This window comes from Nematostella vectensis, chromosome 11, assembly GCF_932526225.1.
Source record: "Nematostella vectensis chromosome 11, jaNemVect1.1, whole genome shotgun sequence".
NCBI lineage: Eukaryota > Metazoa > Cnidaria > Anthozoa > Actiniaria > Edwardsiidae > Nematostella > Nematostella vectensis.
Window position 1 is genome coordinate 13,178,577 of NC_064044.1, and position 14,068 is coordinate 13,192,644.

The 14,068-nt window shown below is 45.5% G+C and overlaps 1 protein-coding gene across 1 annotated transcript in view; it reads right to left on the reverse strand.

Annotated features, from left to right (window-relative positions):
* LOC5517551 (ankyrin-3) overlaps positions 1 to 14,068 on the reverse strand; it is a 32,423-nt gene that overhangs the window by 1,553 nt on the left and 16,802 nt on the right. Inside the window, exons 16-33 of the mRNA XM_048734300.1 lie at positions 13,107 to 13,205; positions 11,197 to 11,295; positions 10,923 to 11,021; positions 10,455 to 10,553; positions 9,918 to 10,016; positions 9,636 to 9,734; positions 9,178 to 9,375; positions 8,326 to 8,545; positions 6,516 to 6,757; positions 5,612 to 5,856; positions 5,222 to 5,439; positions 4,166 to 4,395; positions 3,379 to 3,683; positions 2,738 to 2,969; positions 2,270 to 2,506; positions 1,024 to 1,060; positions 794 to 899; positions 84 to 300 (exon numbers count right to left, since the gene is read on the reverse strand). Coding sequence (XP_048590257.1) covers positions 84 to 300; positions 794 to 899; positions 1,024 to 1,060; positions 2,270 to 2,506; positions 2,738 to 2,969; positions 3,379 to 3,683; positions 4,166 to 4,395; positions 5,222 to 5,439; positions 5,612 to 5,856; positions 6,516 to 6,757; positions 8,326 to 8,545; positions 9,178 to 9,375; positions 9,636 to 9,734; positions 9,918 to 10,016; positions 10,455 to 10,553; positions 10,923 to 11,021; positions 11,197 to 11,295; positions 13,107 to 13,205 — 3,081 coding nt within the window. The remainder of the gene's footprint in view (positions 1 to 83; positions 301 to 793; positions 900 to 1,023; positions 1,061 to 2,269; positions 2,507 to 2,737; positions 2,970 to 3,378; positions 3,684 to 4,165; positions 4,396 to 5,221; positions 5,440 to 5,611; positions 5,857 to 6,515; positions 6,758 to 8,325; positions 8,546 to 9,177; positions 9,376 to 9,635; positions 9,735 to 9,917; positions 10,017 to 10,454; positions 10,554 to 10,922; positions 11,022 to 11,196; positions 11,296 to 13,106; positions 13,206 to 14,068) is intronic.

A 14,068-nucleotide genomic window follows, 5' to 3' on the forward strand; every position in this document is an offset into this window, starting at 1 on the left:
ACAGGGGTGGGGGAGGAGGGGGGGGGTCAAGCCAGACCCCACCCCCTCTCCTGTGATTGCCAAGGTAGGCCATACAGTCTTACCTCATTACTCTTAGTCTCCACAGTCCGTGTGATGGTCGTCTTGGTAATGGTGACAGGCCCTGAGCTGTAGCTGCTGTACGCGAGCCGCTTGAAGTCGACGTCGCCCCTCCCCGCCTCCTTCAGGGCTTGTTCTAGCTTGGGCATGTCGGGCTCAGGCTCTTTGCTGTCACGCCAGACCGTGAGGACCTCTTCAGCACACTCGTCAGGGACGCCCGATCTACGGGAAATACGGTCGAACAAAGTGATGTTATATGGCAATAGCAAAAACATAGACAATACCAATGAACGTCAGGGACGCCCGATCTACGGGAAATACGGTCGAACAAAGTGATGTTATATGGCAATAGCAAAAACATAGACAATACCAATGAACGTCAGGGACGCCCGATCTACGGGAAATGCGGTCGAACAAAGTGATGTTATATGGCAATAGCAAAAACATAGACAATACCAATGGACGTCAGGGACGCCCGATCTACGGGAAATACGGTCGAACAAAGTGATGTTACAGAGTTGCCTTCCGAAACCCTTTACCTCAGGCTTATTCTAAATATGTCTCTCTTTGATTTGCTTAATACATTAACTGTATTTCTTCACATTATAATTGGAAACCCCGATAACTCTGACCTCCTTAGAAAGGGCGGACTGAATTTTAAGACTAGCTTCAACATCGAAATTCATGGTAGGGCAAGTTTTATGAAACCACTTACTTGTTCTCAGAAATTTCATTCAATTCTTCCTCCGTGAACCCAAGCTGCTTCCCTACTGCTTGCCAATCATTCGCTGTTTCCAAGGCAACCAAATGAAGCAGCGAGTCTGAGAAGAGAGAAGACGACAGATATGGTTACGTGCGGTGTAAATCTCACTATCAATGTGCGTTTTTTTAAATATTTCAACTTTTCTATCCTCGCGTTTTAGTAAATATTGCAAAATTACCTACCTGGAAGTTTTCTCGCCCCACTGTCCCTTTGTAGGTTCTGAAAATAAAACATAAAATTGTAAAGCAAGTTAAATTATATTTCCAAAGCAGTTTCTTGCTTAATTGTCCAAATTCAGGGGACAAAATCGTAAAGGCTGATTCAAACAGAACGATGAGGTCGAATGCGACCTGCCTACGACATGTCTTGGCCCTGAATTACACACTATGACTTTCGTAGTTGAGAACCATAACGGAGCCAAAGGCTCGTTTCTACGACTCTGCGACTCGAGTTGTAAAGGTGTCGTGGACAAGTGGCATTCGAATAAATTTTGCTGTCAAAATCAGCCTTCGGATAACTTTGTGTTCTTTTTTTTTCGGATCCAACTTCAGGTTGCAGATGGTCTAAATGTTGAATTGACCATTTCGGACAATTTCAGGTTCATATTGCAGATGGTGTAGATGTTGACCATACTTTCTCGGACATGTAGAATATAAGGTTGCAGGTGGTGTAGATGTTGACCATACTTTCTCGGACACGTACAAGTTAAGGTTGCAGATGGTATGGATGCTGGCCTTACTTCTTCGGACACGTACAAGTTAAGGTTTCAGATGGTATGGATGCTGGCCTTACCTTTTCGGACATGTACAAGTTAGAGTTGCATATGGTATTGATGCTGGCCTTACTTTTTCGGACACGTACAAGTTAAGGTTGCATATGGTATGGATGCTGGCCTTACCTTTTCGGACATGTACAAGTTAGAGTTGCATATGGTATGGATGCTGGCCTTACTTTTTCGGACAAGTACAAGTTAAGGTTGCAGATGGTTTGGATGCTGGCCTTACCTTTTCGGAAATGTACAAGTTAAGAGTGCATATGGTATGGATACTGGCCTTACTTTTTCGGACACGTAAAAGATAAGGTTGCAGATGGTATGGATACTGGCCTTACCTTTTCGGACATATACGAGTTAGAGTTGCATATGGTATGGATGCTGGCCTTACTTTTTCGGAGACGTACAAGTTAAGGTTGCAGATGTTATGAATACTGGCCTTACCTTTTCGGACATGTACAAGTTAAGGTTGCATACGGTATGGATGCTGGCCTTACTTTTTCGGAGACGTACAAGTTAAGGTTGCAGATGGTATGGATGCTGGCCTTACCTTTTCGGACATGTACAAGTTAAGGTTGCATACGGTATGGATGCTGGCCTTACTTTTTCGGACACGTACAAGTTAAGGTTGCAGATGTTATGAATACTGGCCTTACCTTTTCGGACAGATTCAGATTCAAGTTACAGATAGTTTGGATGTTGCCCTGTCGGTCCTTCTTTGGCTCTTTGAGGAAGGCGAGACGACAGCTCATTGGCTGTTCAGGGTCCACGTGACGAACCGTCACAGACAGACGGTTCTCACGGAACGAGAAGAAGTTCAGGTGAAGAGGGTCGCGTTGGACTGGGGCAAGGTTGCCGAGACAACGGATGTGAATAGGGCGGCCATCGTGAACCTGGGAATAGGAAATATCCATTATGATGAGATAACCTTTTCATTTAACCCCTCCTTACTTCTATCCTCCACCTTATATGCTTTCCCTTTGTCCCTCCCCATCCCCCATAGGACATCCTTACCTCTTCGTCTGTACTTCTCCCTATCTCCAGGAATCCGTCTGCCTTCCTCCAACTACCCAACCCTTTTCCCCCTCCCCACCCTCAACTTATCCCCAATGGGGCATCCTTACCTCTACATCTCTACTTCTCGCGATTTCCACGAATCCCGTCTGTCCTTCGAGCGTCTTGTCCATCTTGTCGTCCGTGATGCAAAAAACACGAAGGCGCGCCTCGGTGCCATCCGCTGACAGTTTAGCGAACACCACAAACTTCGCCAAGTACGGGACAGCGGCTAACTTGCGGTAAATTAGGCGTGCATCCGCAGTGACGTTATCGGGGTTTCTAGTCTCGATCAACCAGTATCTGATGAGTAAACAGATTCAGTCAATCGCCTGTGATATTTCAGATGCTGAGTTAAGGGTAGACAGTGCTATTCCTTGTTTAAATCAATCACTGAGAATTGGGGATGGGTTTCTCAGGAAACCCAAAAGCCTCTCAGAGCTTTTATTCGCCTAGAGTATGTTCCCCATAGTTGGCTGCGGAGGGGGCTAGGGCCCAAGTTTGATGCTTTAAAGATCTTGTGTCGGTTCCTAGAAAGCAGGTTAGTATTTAACAAGGAATAAATATGGCTATCTTGACTTTTGATTGAATAAAAAGGGCTTTCATCCTTGGGTTAACCTTTCTAGGAACCCAGCCTCCATGCACTCTCTTATCCACATTCACCGATCAAAAGTGACGTCATAAACAAAACTCCACGTGACGTCACACTCACCTTGCCGGTCTATCAATAGTGAATGAAGCGTTGGCGCCGATAACGGTCAGCGGTGTGTTGCCAGTGATGTCTTGCCACTGGTACGCAGGGGTCTGGGCCGAGCCGGCCTTGGCCTCCTTGGGGAAGCAACAGAGGAGTCGTAGTGATGGCTGGATGTCAGGGTTGGACTGGCCCGAGTACACGGGACAAGGAATCGTCACTGTCACCGGCTTCTTGAAAATAATATCCGCGGGCTCAAGCGTCACCACAGGACTGACCGTGACCCATTCTTCAAGGTTGTTGAAGTTTTCGTCGACCGGTTGGACCTGGGACGAGTGCACAATGCTTATTATTTCAACGATTTGCGCATTAAAAATACAGGAGGTCCAGAATTCCATTAAGAGGTGGATTAGAGGCCCCGGATATTGAGACTACACTTGCACGCGAGAAAATTCCAATAAGCCATAGAATAGGTAACGTGTTTCACACTGTCAATGGAATTAGCCATTAGGAAGATCACAAACTCTCGAATGCATTGGCAGGTGTTCACCAAGGCAACCTCATCCATAGAGTCTTCTGGGTAATTTTCAAAATGGCGCCAAGTAAGATAGACTCGATTTCTAGCCGTCGCTAGGACTCATCGGCACCACTTGACAGGGGCACGTACTGCAGGCTCACAGAAACGAGCTGGACCGAGCCTACCAGTAACACGACATATGAAAGATTACCCAGAAGACCCTGGGGACGAGGTTGTAGAGTAACATGGCCCAGCTGCACAAGGTCCCAAAACTTGAAGGCCATTTCTCACCTGTAGGGACATTTTCGTTCCGCTCGCCACAGCCCCCTCAGGGACGTTAACTTGAACTGACGGTAACACCGCTGACCGGATGCTCTCACCGCGTGAACCAACTGAGAAAATCTCTTTCTTGACTCGCGAGACAACCGCAAAGCGTTCTGGGAGGGCCTGTGTGGAGATCTTGGCGTAGCGGCGGCTGGGGAAGATGGCGTCTGGGCTGTCTTCCTTGTAGCCCTCTATCGCTGTTAAGTAATTAAAGAGCTCTTGTCAGCCACAATTTGTTTTAAAGTTTTCATTCCATATTAGAAGACATTATGTGACGATATCTCGAAATAAATACCGTAAAACAGGTAAAAAAATTTAGACTTCAAATTAAAGCTCAACAGATACCTCAGACCAGCTGATGAAATTGTATGCTTTTTAAACGGTATTTTTTTTAAGGATGACAAGATGGCGGCTTATAGAGAGCTTTTCATCGTGTTGTTAGTCTCTTCTGCTTAGATTCTGCAGTTCCATATCTTGAATTCTATCTCGCACCAGTGCGTGACATTTTTATCTATCTTTATCTATGTAAAACATGACGTGACGTTTCCAATAAGCCCATTTCACATCTAATAAGGCGTAAAACTTGTACTTAGTGAGTAATAGCAAACAAAATACCAAATGCGACTTTTTTTATTAGATGCGAATTTTTGTAAAGTGTCATTAAAATTTGAGCTTTTCGCCCCTGATCCCATACATAGCGCAAGGATGATCAGGGAAAAATATCTTAAGAAGCCAAACTCTTGGTATGTGCATTTCGGCCTAACGTTATTTGTGTTTCAAAAATTATTCTGGACTACAAGGAACCGATGGCCTTTGTAAGAAATTATGTCTCTATTGCGCATTTTCTAGATTTTTCCGTCATGTCGTTAAAGTGAAGTATCAGTGCATCATGTCGTTGCGTGACACTCGATAGCACCTCCAGCCTGCAGCTTCAACATTGCGTTACACTAACCCATTGCTATCTTAAGGCATATTGCGTGATAATAACCCTTTCTATCTTAAGGCATATTGCGTGACACTTACCTTTCATATCCTCCACGCTGACCTCGTCCCAGTTCCACCCTCCGTCATCAGTCTTCATCACGACCAGCTCCCTCTCTCCGTCACGCAACGCCGCGAAGTACGGCACCTCGAGGTAGACAGGCTGCAGGAAGCGCGTCCCTGAAGGGCCGATATCCAGCACTCGGCACGCAAGAGCCTCGCCTTCACGCAGAGGGGGAAGCAGGGTGGGCCTGTTGATTCTGCAGGGGCAGAGGGACGCGCGCGGTGAATTATGGGTTAAACTCAGAAGTCAACAAGAGCGTAGACAAAAGGCGCTCAAGAAAAATTTCTAATGCAACGCAAATCAGCCCTCTCCCCACCCTTCGACCCCACCCCCACCCCAACACACCCCTTCATGTGCGCCCTCCACACCTAAGTAATCTGCATGTGATCCTTGTGGGCATCTGGCAGCTCCGGGGGGGTAAGACTATCTTGATGCCTGTCTGCGTGCTCTCCATCTTTCCGCCTCTCGCGTCCACCAGGAAGCTCACAAGGAAACCACCTGTAACCGGCGGTTCGTACAGCGGAACGTTATCGACTTGCATGTCGGCCAAGCTCGACGGAAGCTCAGCCTCTACGAGGCCAACTTCGGTGGCTCCGATGATTTCCGAAGAATGCTTAAAGAAAAAAAGGAAATAGATAAAGATCTATGCCGAGATTTTCTCTTATCCTTTTTCACTGGAGAGAAACACATAAAACTGAATATGATTTCCCAGGGGTTTCTTCTCACTAGACTCAAAATCACAAGTAATGAACAACAATAACAACCATCGAATATTGAATAAGATTCACCAAGCACGGGCATGCTACCGTCAAATTTCCTAATTACTCCCAAACTTATCAATGATTCTTTCAAAATATCATGTGAATGATCATAAGAATCGCAAATTGAAATACTTAGGCTAAGGTAGTTTTCATTTAATACCCTGAGAAGAGGGGGGATGCAAGACTGACTCAGACAACTACAGAGGAGTGCGCCAGCCAACTTCAGAGGGGTGCGCCAGACAACTTCAGAGGCGTGCGCCAGACAGCTTCAGAGGGGTGCGCCAGACAACTAAAGAGGGGTGCGCCAGACAACTTCAGAGGGGAGCGCCAGACAACTTCAGAGGGGTGCGACCCATCTTCCCACCTTAACCCTTAGGGGTTTTTTTTTTCGCCCTTCTCCCTTCTTTTGGGAAGCCCATCGGGAACGTAATGAACGCTCCTTAACTTCCCTATCTTCTCTCATTAAGAAGTGACAATACAGTGCAAGTCCCTCAAACTTTACACACGTTACCTGTAAGCTACTTGAGAGATTGATATCGGAGTATCGGGACCGGTCCAGGTCAGATCCCCGGGATCCTGTCAGTGGCGTGCCTTCCTGGAAAAAGCCGGAGTACCGGGTAGGGAAAATGCCAGAGTCCCGTCCGGGTTTGTGCTCCCCGGGTACTACTTTGATGTCCGAGTCGTCAGCAACTTCTACCATCTCTTCCATGGTCATGAACCGGTCGTACGATTCCTCAATTTCCGCCTGGTCAACTGGGTAAGAAAAAATGAGCATTACAAGCTGCTTTATAGCTGGTTCCTAGATATTACATGTTTAAAAATATATAAATAAAGTAAATATAAAAAAGGGACAGATATTCACGGACAGTGATTACTCACATTAAGTATCACAAAAATCTTCTTCCCTTTGCAATCTCTCTCCTTATTCTTATCCTCCCTGCCCTACCCCTTATCTCCTTCTTAGCCCAAACAACTTATAAGTAGGACCAGCTCCTAGTGATACCAAGCCTTTTATTTTCTCCTGTCCCAGGTCTTCCAGCACCTCCTCCTCCTTCGCCTATCCCTCTTCTCGTCAGTAGCTAGGAAGCTGCCTATTGTATCCACACCTCAGGTAACACCCACCTTCTCCATTCTCTCCCTGTTCCAGGTTTCCTCCCCATCCCTCCCCTCGTCAGTAGCTAGGAAGCTGCCTATTGTATCCACACCTCAGGTAACACCCACCTTCTTCATTCTTTCCCTGTTCCAGGTTTCCTCCCCTATCCCTCCCCTCGTCAGTAGCTAGGAAGCTGCTAATTGTACCCACACCTCAGGTAACACCCACCTTCTTCATTCTCTCCCTGTTCCAGGTTTCCTTCCCTATCCCTCCCCTCGTCAGTAGCTAGGAAGCTGCCTATTGTATCCACACCTCAGGTAACACCAACCTTCTTCATTGTTTCCCTGTTCCAGGTTTCCTCCCCTATCCCTCCCCTCGTCAGTAGCTAGGAAGCTGCCTATTGTATCCACACCTCAGGTAACTCCCACCTTCTTCATTCTCTCCCTGTTCCAGGTTTCCTCCCCTATCCCTCCCCTCGTCAGTAGCTAGGAAGCTGCCTATTGTATCCACACCTCAGGTAACACCCACCTTCTTCATTCTCTCCCTGTTCCAGGTTTCCTCCCCTATCCCTCCCCTCGTCAGTAGCTAGGAAGCTGCCTATTGTATCCACACCTCAGGTAACACCCACCTTCTTCATTCTCTCCCTGCTCCAGGTTTCCTCCCCTATCCCTCCCCTCGTCAGTAGCTAGGAAGCTGCCTATTGTATCCACACCTCAGGTAACACCCACCTTCTTCATTCTCTCCCTGTTCCAGGTTTCCTCCCCTATCCCTCCCCTCGTCAGTAGCTAGGAAGCTGCCTATTGTATCCACACCTCAGGTAACACCCACCTTCTTCATTCTCTCCCTGCTCCAGGTTTCCTCCCCTATCCCTCCCCTCGTCAGTAGCTAGGAAGCTGCCTATTGTATCCACACCTCAGGTAACACCAACCTTCTTCATTCTCTCCCTGTTCCAGGTTTCCTCCCCTATCCCTCCCCTCGTCAGTAGCTAGGAAGCTGCCTATTGTATCCACACCTCAGGTAACACCAACCTTCTTCATTCTCTCCCTGTTCCAGGTTTCCTCCCCTATCCCTCCCCTCGTCAGTAGCTAGGAAGCTGCCTATTGTATCCACACCTCAGGTAACACCCACCTTCTTCATTCTCTCCCTGTTCCAGGTTTCCTCCCCTATCCCTCCCCTCGTCAGTAGCTAGGAAGCTGCCTATTGTATCCACACCTCAGGTAACACCCACCTTCTTCATTCTCTCCCTGCTCCAGATCTTCCAGCACCTCTTCCTCCTCCAGCTCCTCAGGCTCTGCGCTGAATGTGATCTCTGGCAAGTCTTCCCCTCCCTCGCCTGGCTTCCTCTTCAGGTGGATCGTCTGATGGATGTTGGTGACTTTGGTCAGGATCTCCACGATATTTGTGCTCTTTAGGACCATCTGAGCGATGTACAACGCAGAGTAGCCATCCTACAGAACAGTATAGAGGAAATTCAATCAGTCATCCCTTTATTTGCAAGAGAACTTCGAAATAACAATCCAAGATTAAAGAAGGCCAATCAGGCCGCCATTTCATGCTCCTGCTCAATGGCGAGTTACACAAAGAATCCATTTCCATCGGTTAATTCAAGCGAGTCACCAAGATATTTTCTATCAAATACCGTCAATGACATATCAGACTTCATTTTTAGATTGAAGGTATATCAGGTATTTTGAGTCTTCGTCTCGTTTAGAAGACTTCATTGGACTCCAAAGGACGTGGTCCAGGTGAGAAGACATGCTGACAGTTACTCCTGTTGAACACTAGTGACATAACGACATGGCGACAGACACGCGCACTTTTATGTTCATATGTTCAAGTGTGAATGGTTCGACATTAAGACATAAGCCCGACATAACTACATAAGACAAAAAAAAACATGTTTATTCTTTTATGTCATTATGTCCATATCGTTATGTCGGGCTTAACACACGAACAAAAGAGTGCGCGCGCCTATGTCGTTATGTCGTTACTAGTGTGCACGAGGCATTACGCGAAGCACTTAGCGCGAGTAGTACTGTGTGGAAAGCCTATAATGGGTTGCCTAGCGGAGTTTACTTACGCTCGTGAGGGCATCTGGTGGAGCGCCTCTCTGCAGCAAGATCTCGATGATGATCTTGTGTCCGTATTGAGCGGCAAGGTGAAGGGGCTGGTAGCCATTCTTGGTCTGGGCCTCAACATCCGCTCCCTCGTCAAGTAATAGTTTGACGATCTCCCAGTGACCGTACACGACCGCGATGTGTAGAGGGGTGAAACCGCTCTAAGGACAACACAGGGAATGAGCACTTACTGGTAACAGAAAACGAACAAACAAACAAACAGCAATAACAACATAGGGAGTGAACACTTACTGGTAACAGAAACAAACAAACAGCAATAACAACATGGAGAGTGAACACTTACTGGTAACAGAAACGAACAAACAAACAAACAACAAAACCGGGGCTGACACTTAGGGCAAGAGTAGTAAGCAAACAAACAAATAGAAAAACAGACAAATATACAAACAAAGACACGTACCACCGTCTGCGCGTTGATAGGCGCCTGGTAGCCGATGAGCAGCCTTGCGACCTCGATCCTGTTCTCGCGGGCAGTCAGGTGTAGTGGCGTCAGGCCGTTCTGAAATTTAAACAAGCATAAGATTTAATGTCAGTCAGAGTTTCACACACGTTAAGGCATGAAGCATCAGACTTTTAATGAACACGTAAACACGGTAAAACTGATATCATGTGCTATCACCGGAAGTGATCTAACGTGCTATCACCGCAAGTAACGTCATGCGCACCGCGATGTTCTACTCACGTTGGTAGTGATTCCAGGGGAAGCTCCGTTCTCCATCAGTAGTCTGCATAGCTCGGTATGTCCCTCCTTGGCTGCGAGGTGGAGAGGGCTGATGCCGGTCTGCAAACAAGAGGACACACAAGGTAAGCTGATTTATATTACTACTATTTGATACTGAACATGACTGATACAGCATCTCGCATTCTTAACCCACTATGCTTAAATTGATAGATCAGGGGTGGGCTTCCTGCGTGGTGTAATCCATATTTATTGATTACCCATGTGATGGATAACTCGGTTATCCTGTGTGGTGGTGTTTTCAAAAAGACTGGTTATCGATGTGGTGTTCTTGATGTCTAAATTACCCACGTAGTGGTTTAAGATGACTGGGTCACCCGTGTGGCTGTTACCCGGATAACTGGGCTACCTGTGGAGTTGGTGCCACGTGCGACTGGGTTGCGACCTTCGTGGAGGTGACCTGTGTAACTGGGTTACGGTGTACAGTACCCTCGATGGCTGCCCCCCCCTTTTGTATTATATCCCGAATGCCTGGGTTACCTGTGTTGTAGTATCTGGTTCCACACCGCGCCCCAGTAGTAGTGTGGCGATCTCTTTTTGGTTCTTCTTACAAGCGATGTGCAGAGGAGTAAAACCGTTCTAAGAACACATAGAAATGAAATATAAATATCCGAAACCATGGCAGCATGGGCATTTTTTACGTTATTGTGCTTCGTAAAAGTTATAGTACAGAGACCTTGGCCATAGCCTAACAAACATACATATTGCGTGGCATAAATATATGTTGCAATTGCATACCTGTTGCGTGATATATATTTATTTTGCGTGACATACATTCATGTTGCGTGACATACATTCATGTTGCGTGACATACATACATGCTGCGTAACTTACATACCAGTTGCGTGACAGACACGTGCTGCGTGACAGACACACGTGCTGCGTGACAAACAAGTGGCATGATATATGTAAATGTTGTTTTGGATTCCACCATACAGCGTGACATACCTTAGCCATGGCGTAGGGTGACGCTTTGTTGTCCAGTAGAACTACAGCAACGTCCACGTGATCATAGTGACTGGCCACGTGTAACGGAGTTAGGCCGTGCTAAATATGAAAATATATCGATTAGATTTGATAAGAAATCGTACAGCGAAAATTTGTTTATATATTAACACAAAATTACACTAAAAGACTACGTCAAAATAATTACTTACGAAAATTTAATAATCTATTCATAACAAATACTTATCGATTAGTCTTTTGTGGTTGCCATGGTTACCTTGCCCTCCGGATCCGGGTTCTCATAGTGTTGAAGAAGGAGCTTGACGATGTGCACGTGACCATAGCGTGCGGCCTCGTGTAAAGGAGTGAAACCTTTCTGTGAATCGATAAGATACGTTTGTGTTAGACTAAGCGGGTAGGTGTAAGGGCACGTGACCACTGCGAATACCACAGAACTAAGTAGAGGTTCGTCATGCTTACTCCCTCGGTAACAGTACAGAACTAAGTAGAGGTTCGTCATGCTTACTTCCTCGGTAACAGTACAGAACTAAGTAGAGGTTCGTCATGCTTACTCCCTCGGTAACAGTATAGAACTAAGTAGAGGTTCGTCATGCTTACTCCCTCGGTAACAGTATAGAACTAAGTAGAGGTTCGTCATGCTTACTCCCTCGGTAACAGTACAGAACTAAGTAGAGGTTCGTCATGCTTACTCCCTCGGTAACAGTACAGAACTAAGTAGAGGTTCGTCATGCTTACTCCCTCGGTAACAGTATAGAACTAAGTAGAGGTTCGTCATGCTTACTCCCTCGGTAACAGTACAGAACTAAGTAGAGGTTCGTCATGCTTACTCCCTTGGTAACAGTACAGAACTAAGTAGAGGTTCGTCATGCTTACTCCCTCGGTAACAGTATAGAACTAAGTAGAGGTTCGTCATGCTTACTCCCTCGGTAACAGTATAGAACTCAGTAGAGGTTCGTCATGCTTACTCCCTCGGTAACAGTATAGAACTAAGTAGAGGTTTGTCATGCTTACTCCCTCGGTAACAGTATAGAACTAAGTAGAGGTTCGTCATGCTTACTCCCTCGGTAACAGTATAGAACTAAGTAGAGGTTTGTCATGCTTACTCCCTCGGTAACAGTATAGAACTAAGTAGAGGTTTGTCATGCTTACTCCCTCGGTAACAGTATAGAACTAAGTAGAGGTTTGTCATGCTTACTCCCTCGGTAACAGTATAGAACTAAGTAGAGGTTCGTCATGCTTACTTCCTCGGTAACAGTATAGAACTAAGTAGAGGTTTGTCATGCTTACTCCCTCGGTAACAGTATAGAACTAAGTAGAGGTTCGTCATGCTTACTTCCTCGGTAACAGTATAGAACTAAGTAGAGGTTCGTCATGCTTACTCCCTCGGTAACAGTATAGAACTAAGTAGAGGTTCGTCATGCTTACTCCCTCGATAACAGTATAGAACTAAGTAGAGGTTCGTCATGCTTACTCCCTCGGTAACAGTATAGAACTAAGTAGAGGTTTGTCATGCTTACTCCCTCGGTAACAGTATAGAACTAAGTAGAGGTTTGTCATTCTTACTCCCTCGGTAACAGTATAGAACTAAGTAGAGGTTCGTCATGCTTACTCCCTCGGTAACAGTATAGAACTAAGTAGAGGTTCGTCATGCTTACTCCCTCGGTAACAGTATAGAACTAAGTGGAGGTTCGTCATGCTTACTCCCTCGGTAACAGTATAGAACTAAGTAGAGGTACAAAGGGGGTGCAGTTATCATTACATAAAAGCTTCCCTCCCCCAGAATACTATAGAATTACACGAGGTATCAGGGGGGTGCACTCATCATTACATAAAAGCTGACTTCCCCCAGAATACTATAGAATTACACGGGGTATCAGGGGGGTGCACTCATCATTACATAAAAGCTTCCCTCCCCCAGAATACTATAGAATTACACGGGGTATCAGGGGGGTGCACTCATCATTACATAAAAGCTCCCCTCCCTCAGAATACTATAGAATTACACAAGGCATCAGGGGGGCTCTCACATAAGCTATAACCCCCCAGAAACTATAGGCTTAGTGGAGTCATCAGGGGGGTGCACCCATCCTGGATAGCAACACCACATAAGCTTACTCCCCCCAGAATATGTAGGACTAAGTGGAGGCATCAGGGGGGTGCACTAACCTTGGATAGTAACATCACATTAGCGCCATGTTCCAGTAGAGCCGTGACAAGTTCTTCGTTGCCTTCCCTCGCCGCAATGTGCAGTGGTGTGCATTTGTTCTACAAAACAACGACACAATAGTGTTATCTCTTTATCTTTCTACTGTCGATATGGTCTTGTTGTAACGTCATTATCATTTCTATGCTCGTACTCATGCACCTTAGAGTCCGGTCACTCTACCTGGGTTACGCATGTTTCCGTAGGCTATTTTCGTCGTTCGTTTCTCTATACAAATTGGACGACGGAAAAATATGACATGACGCTTCAAATTAGCTCATTTCACATCTAATAAGGCGGAAAATTGCCCCTAAGTGAGTAATATCAAACAAAATATCAAATGCGTCTTTTTTTAAATTGATGCAACTTTTTGTGTCGTTGAAATTTGAGCTTATCGTCCCTGGGCCCATACATAGCGCAAGGATGATCTAGGAAAAATGTCTTAAAAAGGCCAAAATCTGAGTTATGTGCATTTCGGCCTCATGTGATTAAAAATCAGTCCGGAATACAAGGAACCGATGGCCATTGTAAGAAACTGTGCCTTCTTTCTTTATCTCGAATTGCGCATTTTCCAGGTTTTTCTGTCATGTCTATACAAATGCAATATTCGTTTCAGTAGCAAAAAAAAAAAAAAAAAAACAATGTGAAATTAAATCCACCCTAAAATAAAAACGGTCCAATTACTTCATTAAAGTTAAAATAATGAATGGGAAAGTTATATATTTTACATATACAGCCTTAAATATTAAAACAAAAACAAACAACATTGTTGCGCAATATGGATCACCGGACTTCTTTAAACAGAAAATATCAACATCTAAAACAATAAAATAATATCAGCGATTTTTCTTTTCACCATTTGTTGAATTTCTATCGCAATTTTGAGACTCGAAAGTGTTGTAGTATTGAAGTGTCAATTTTGATC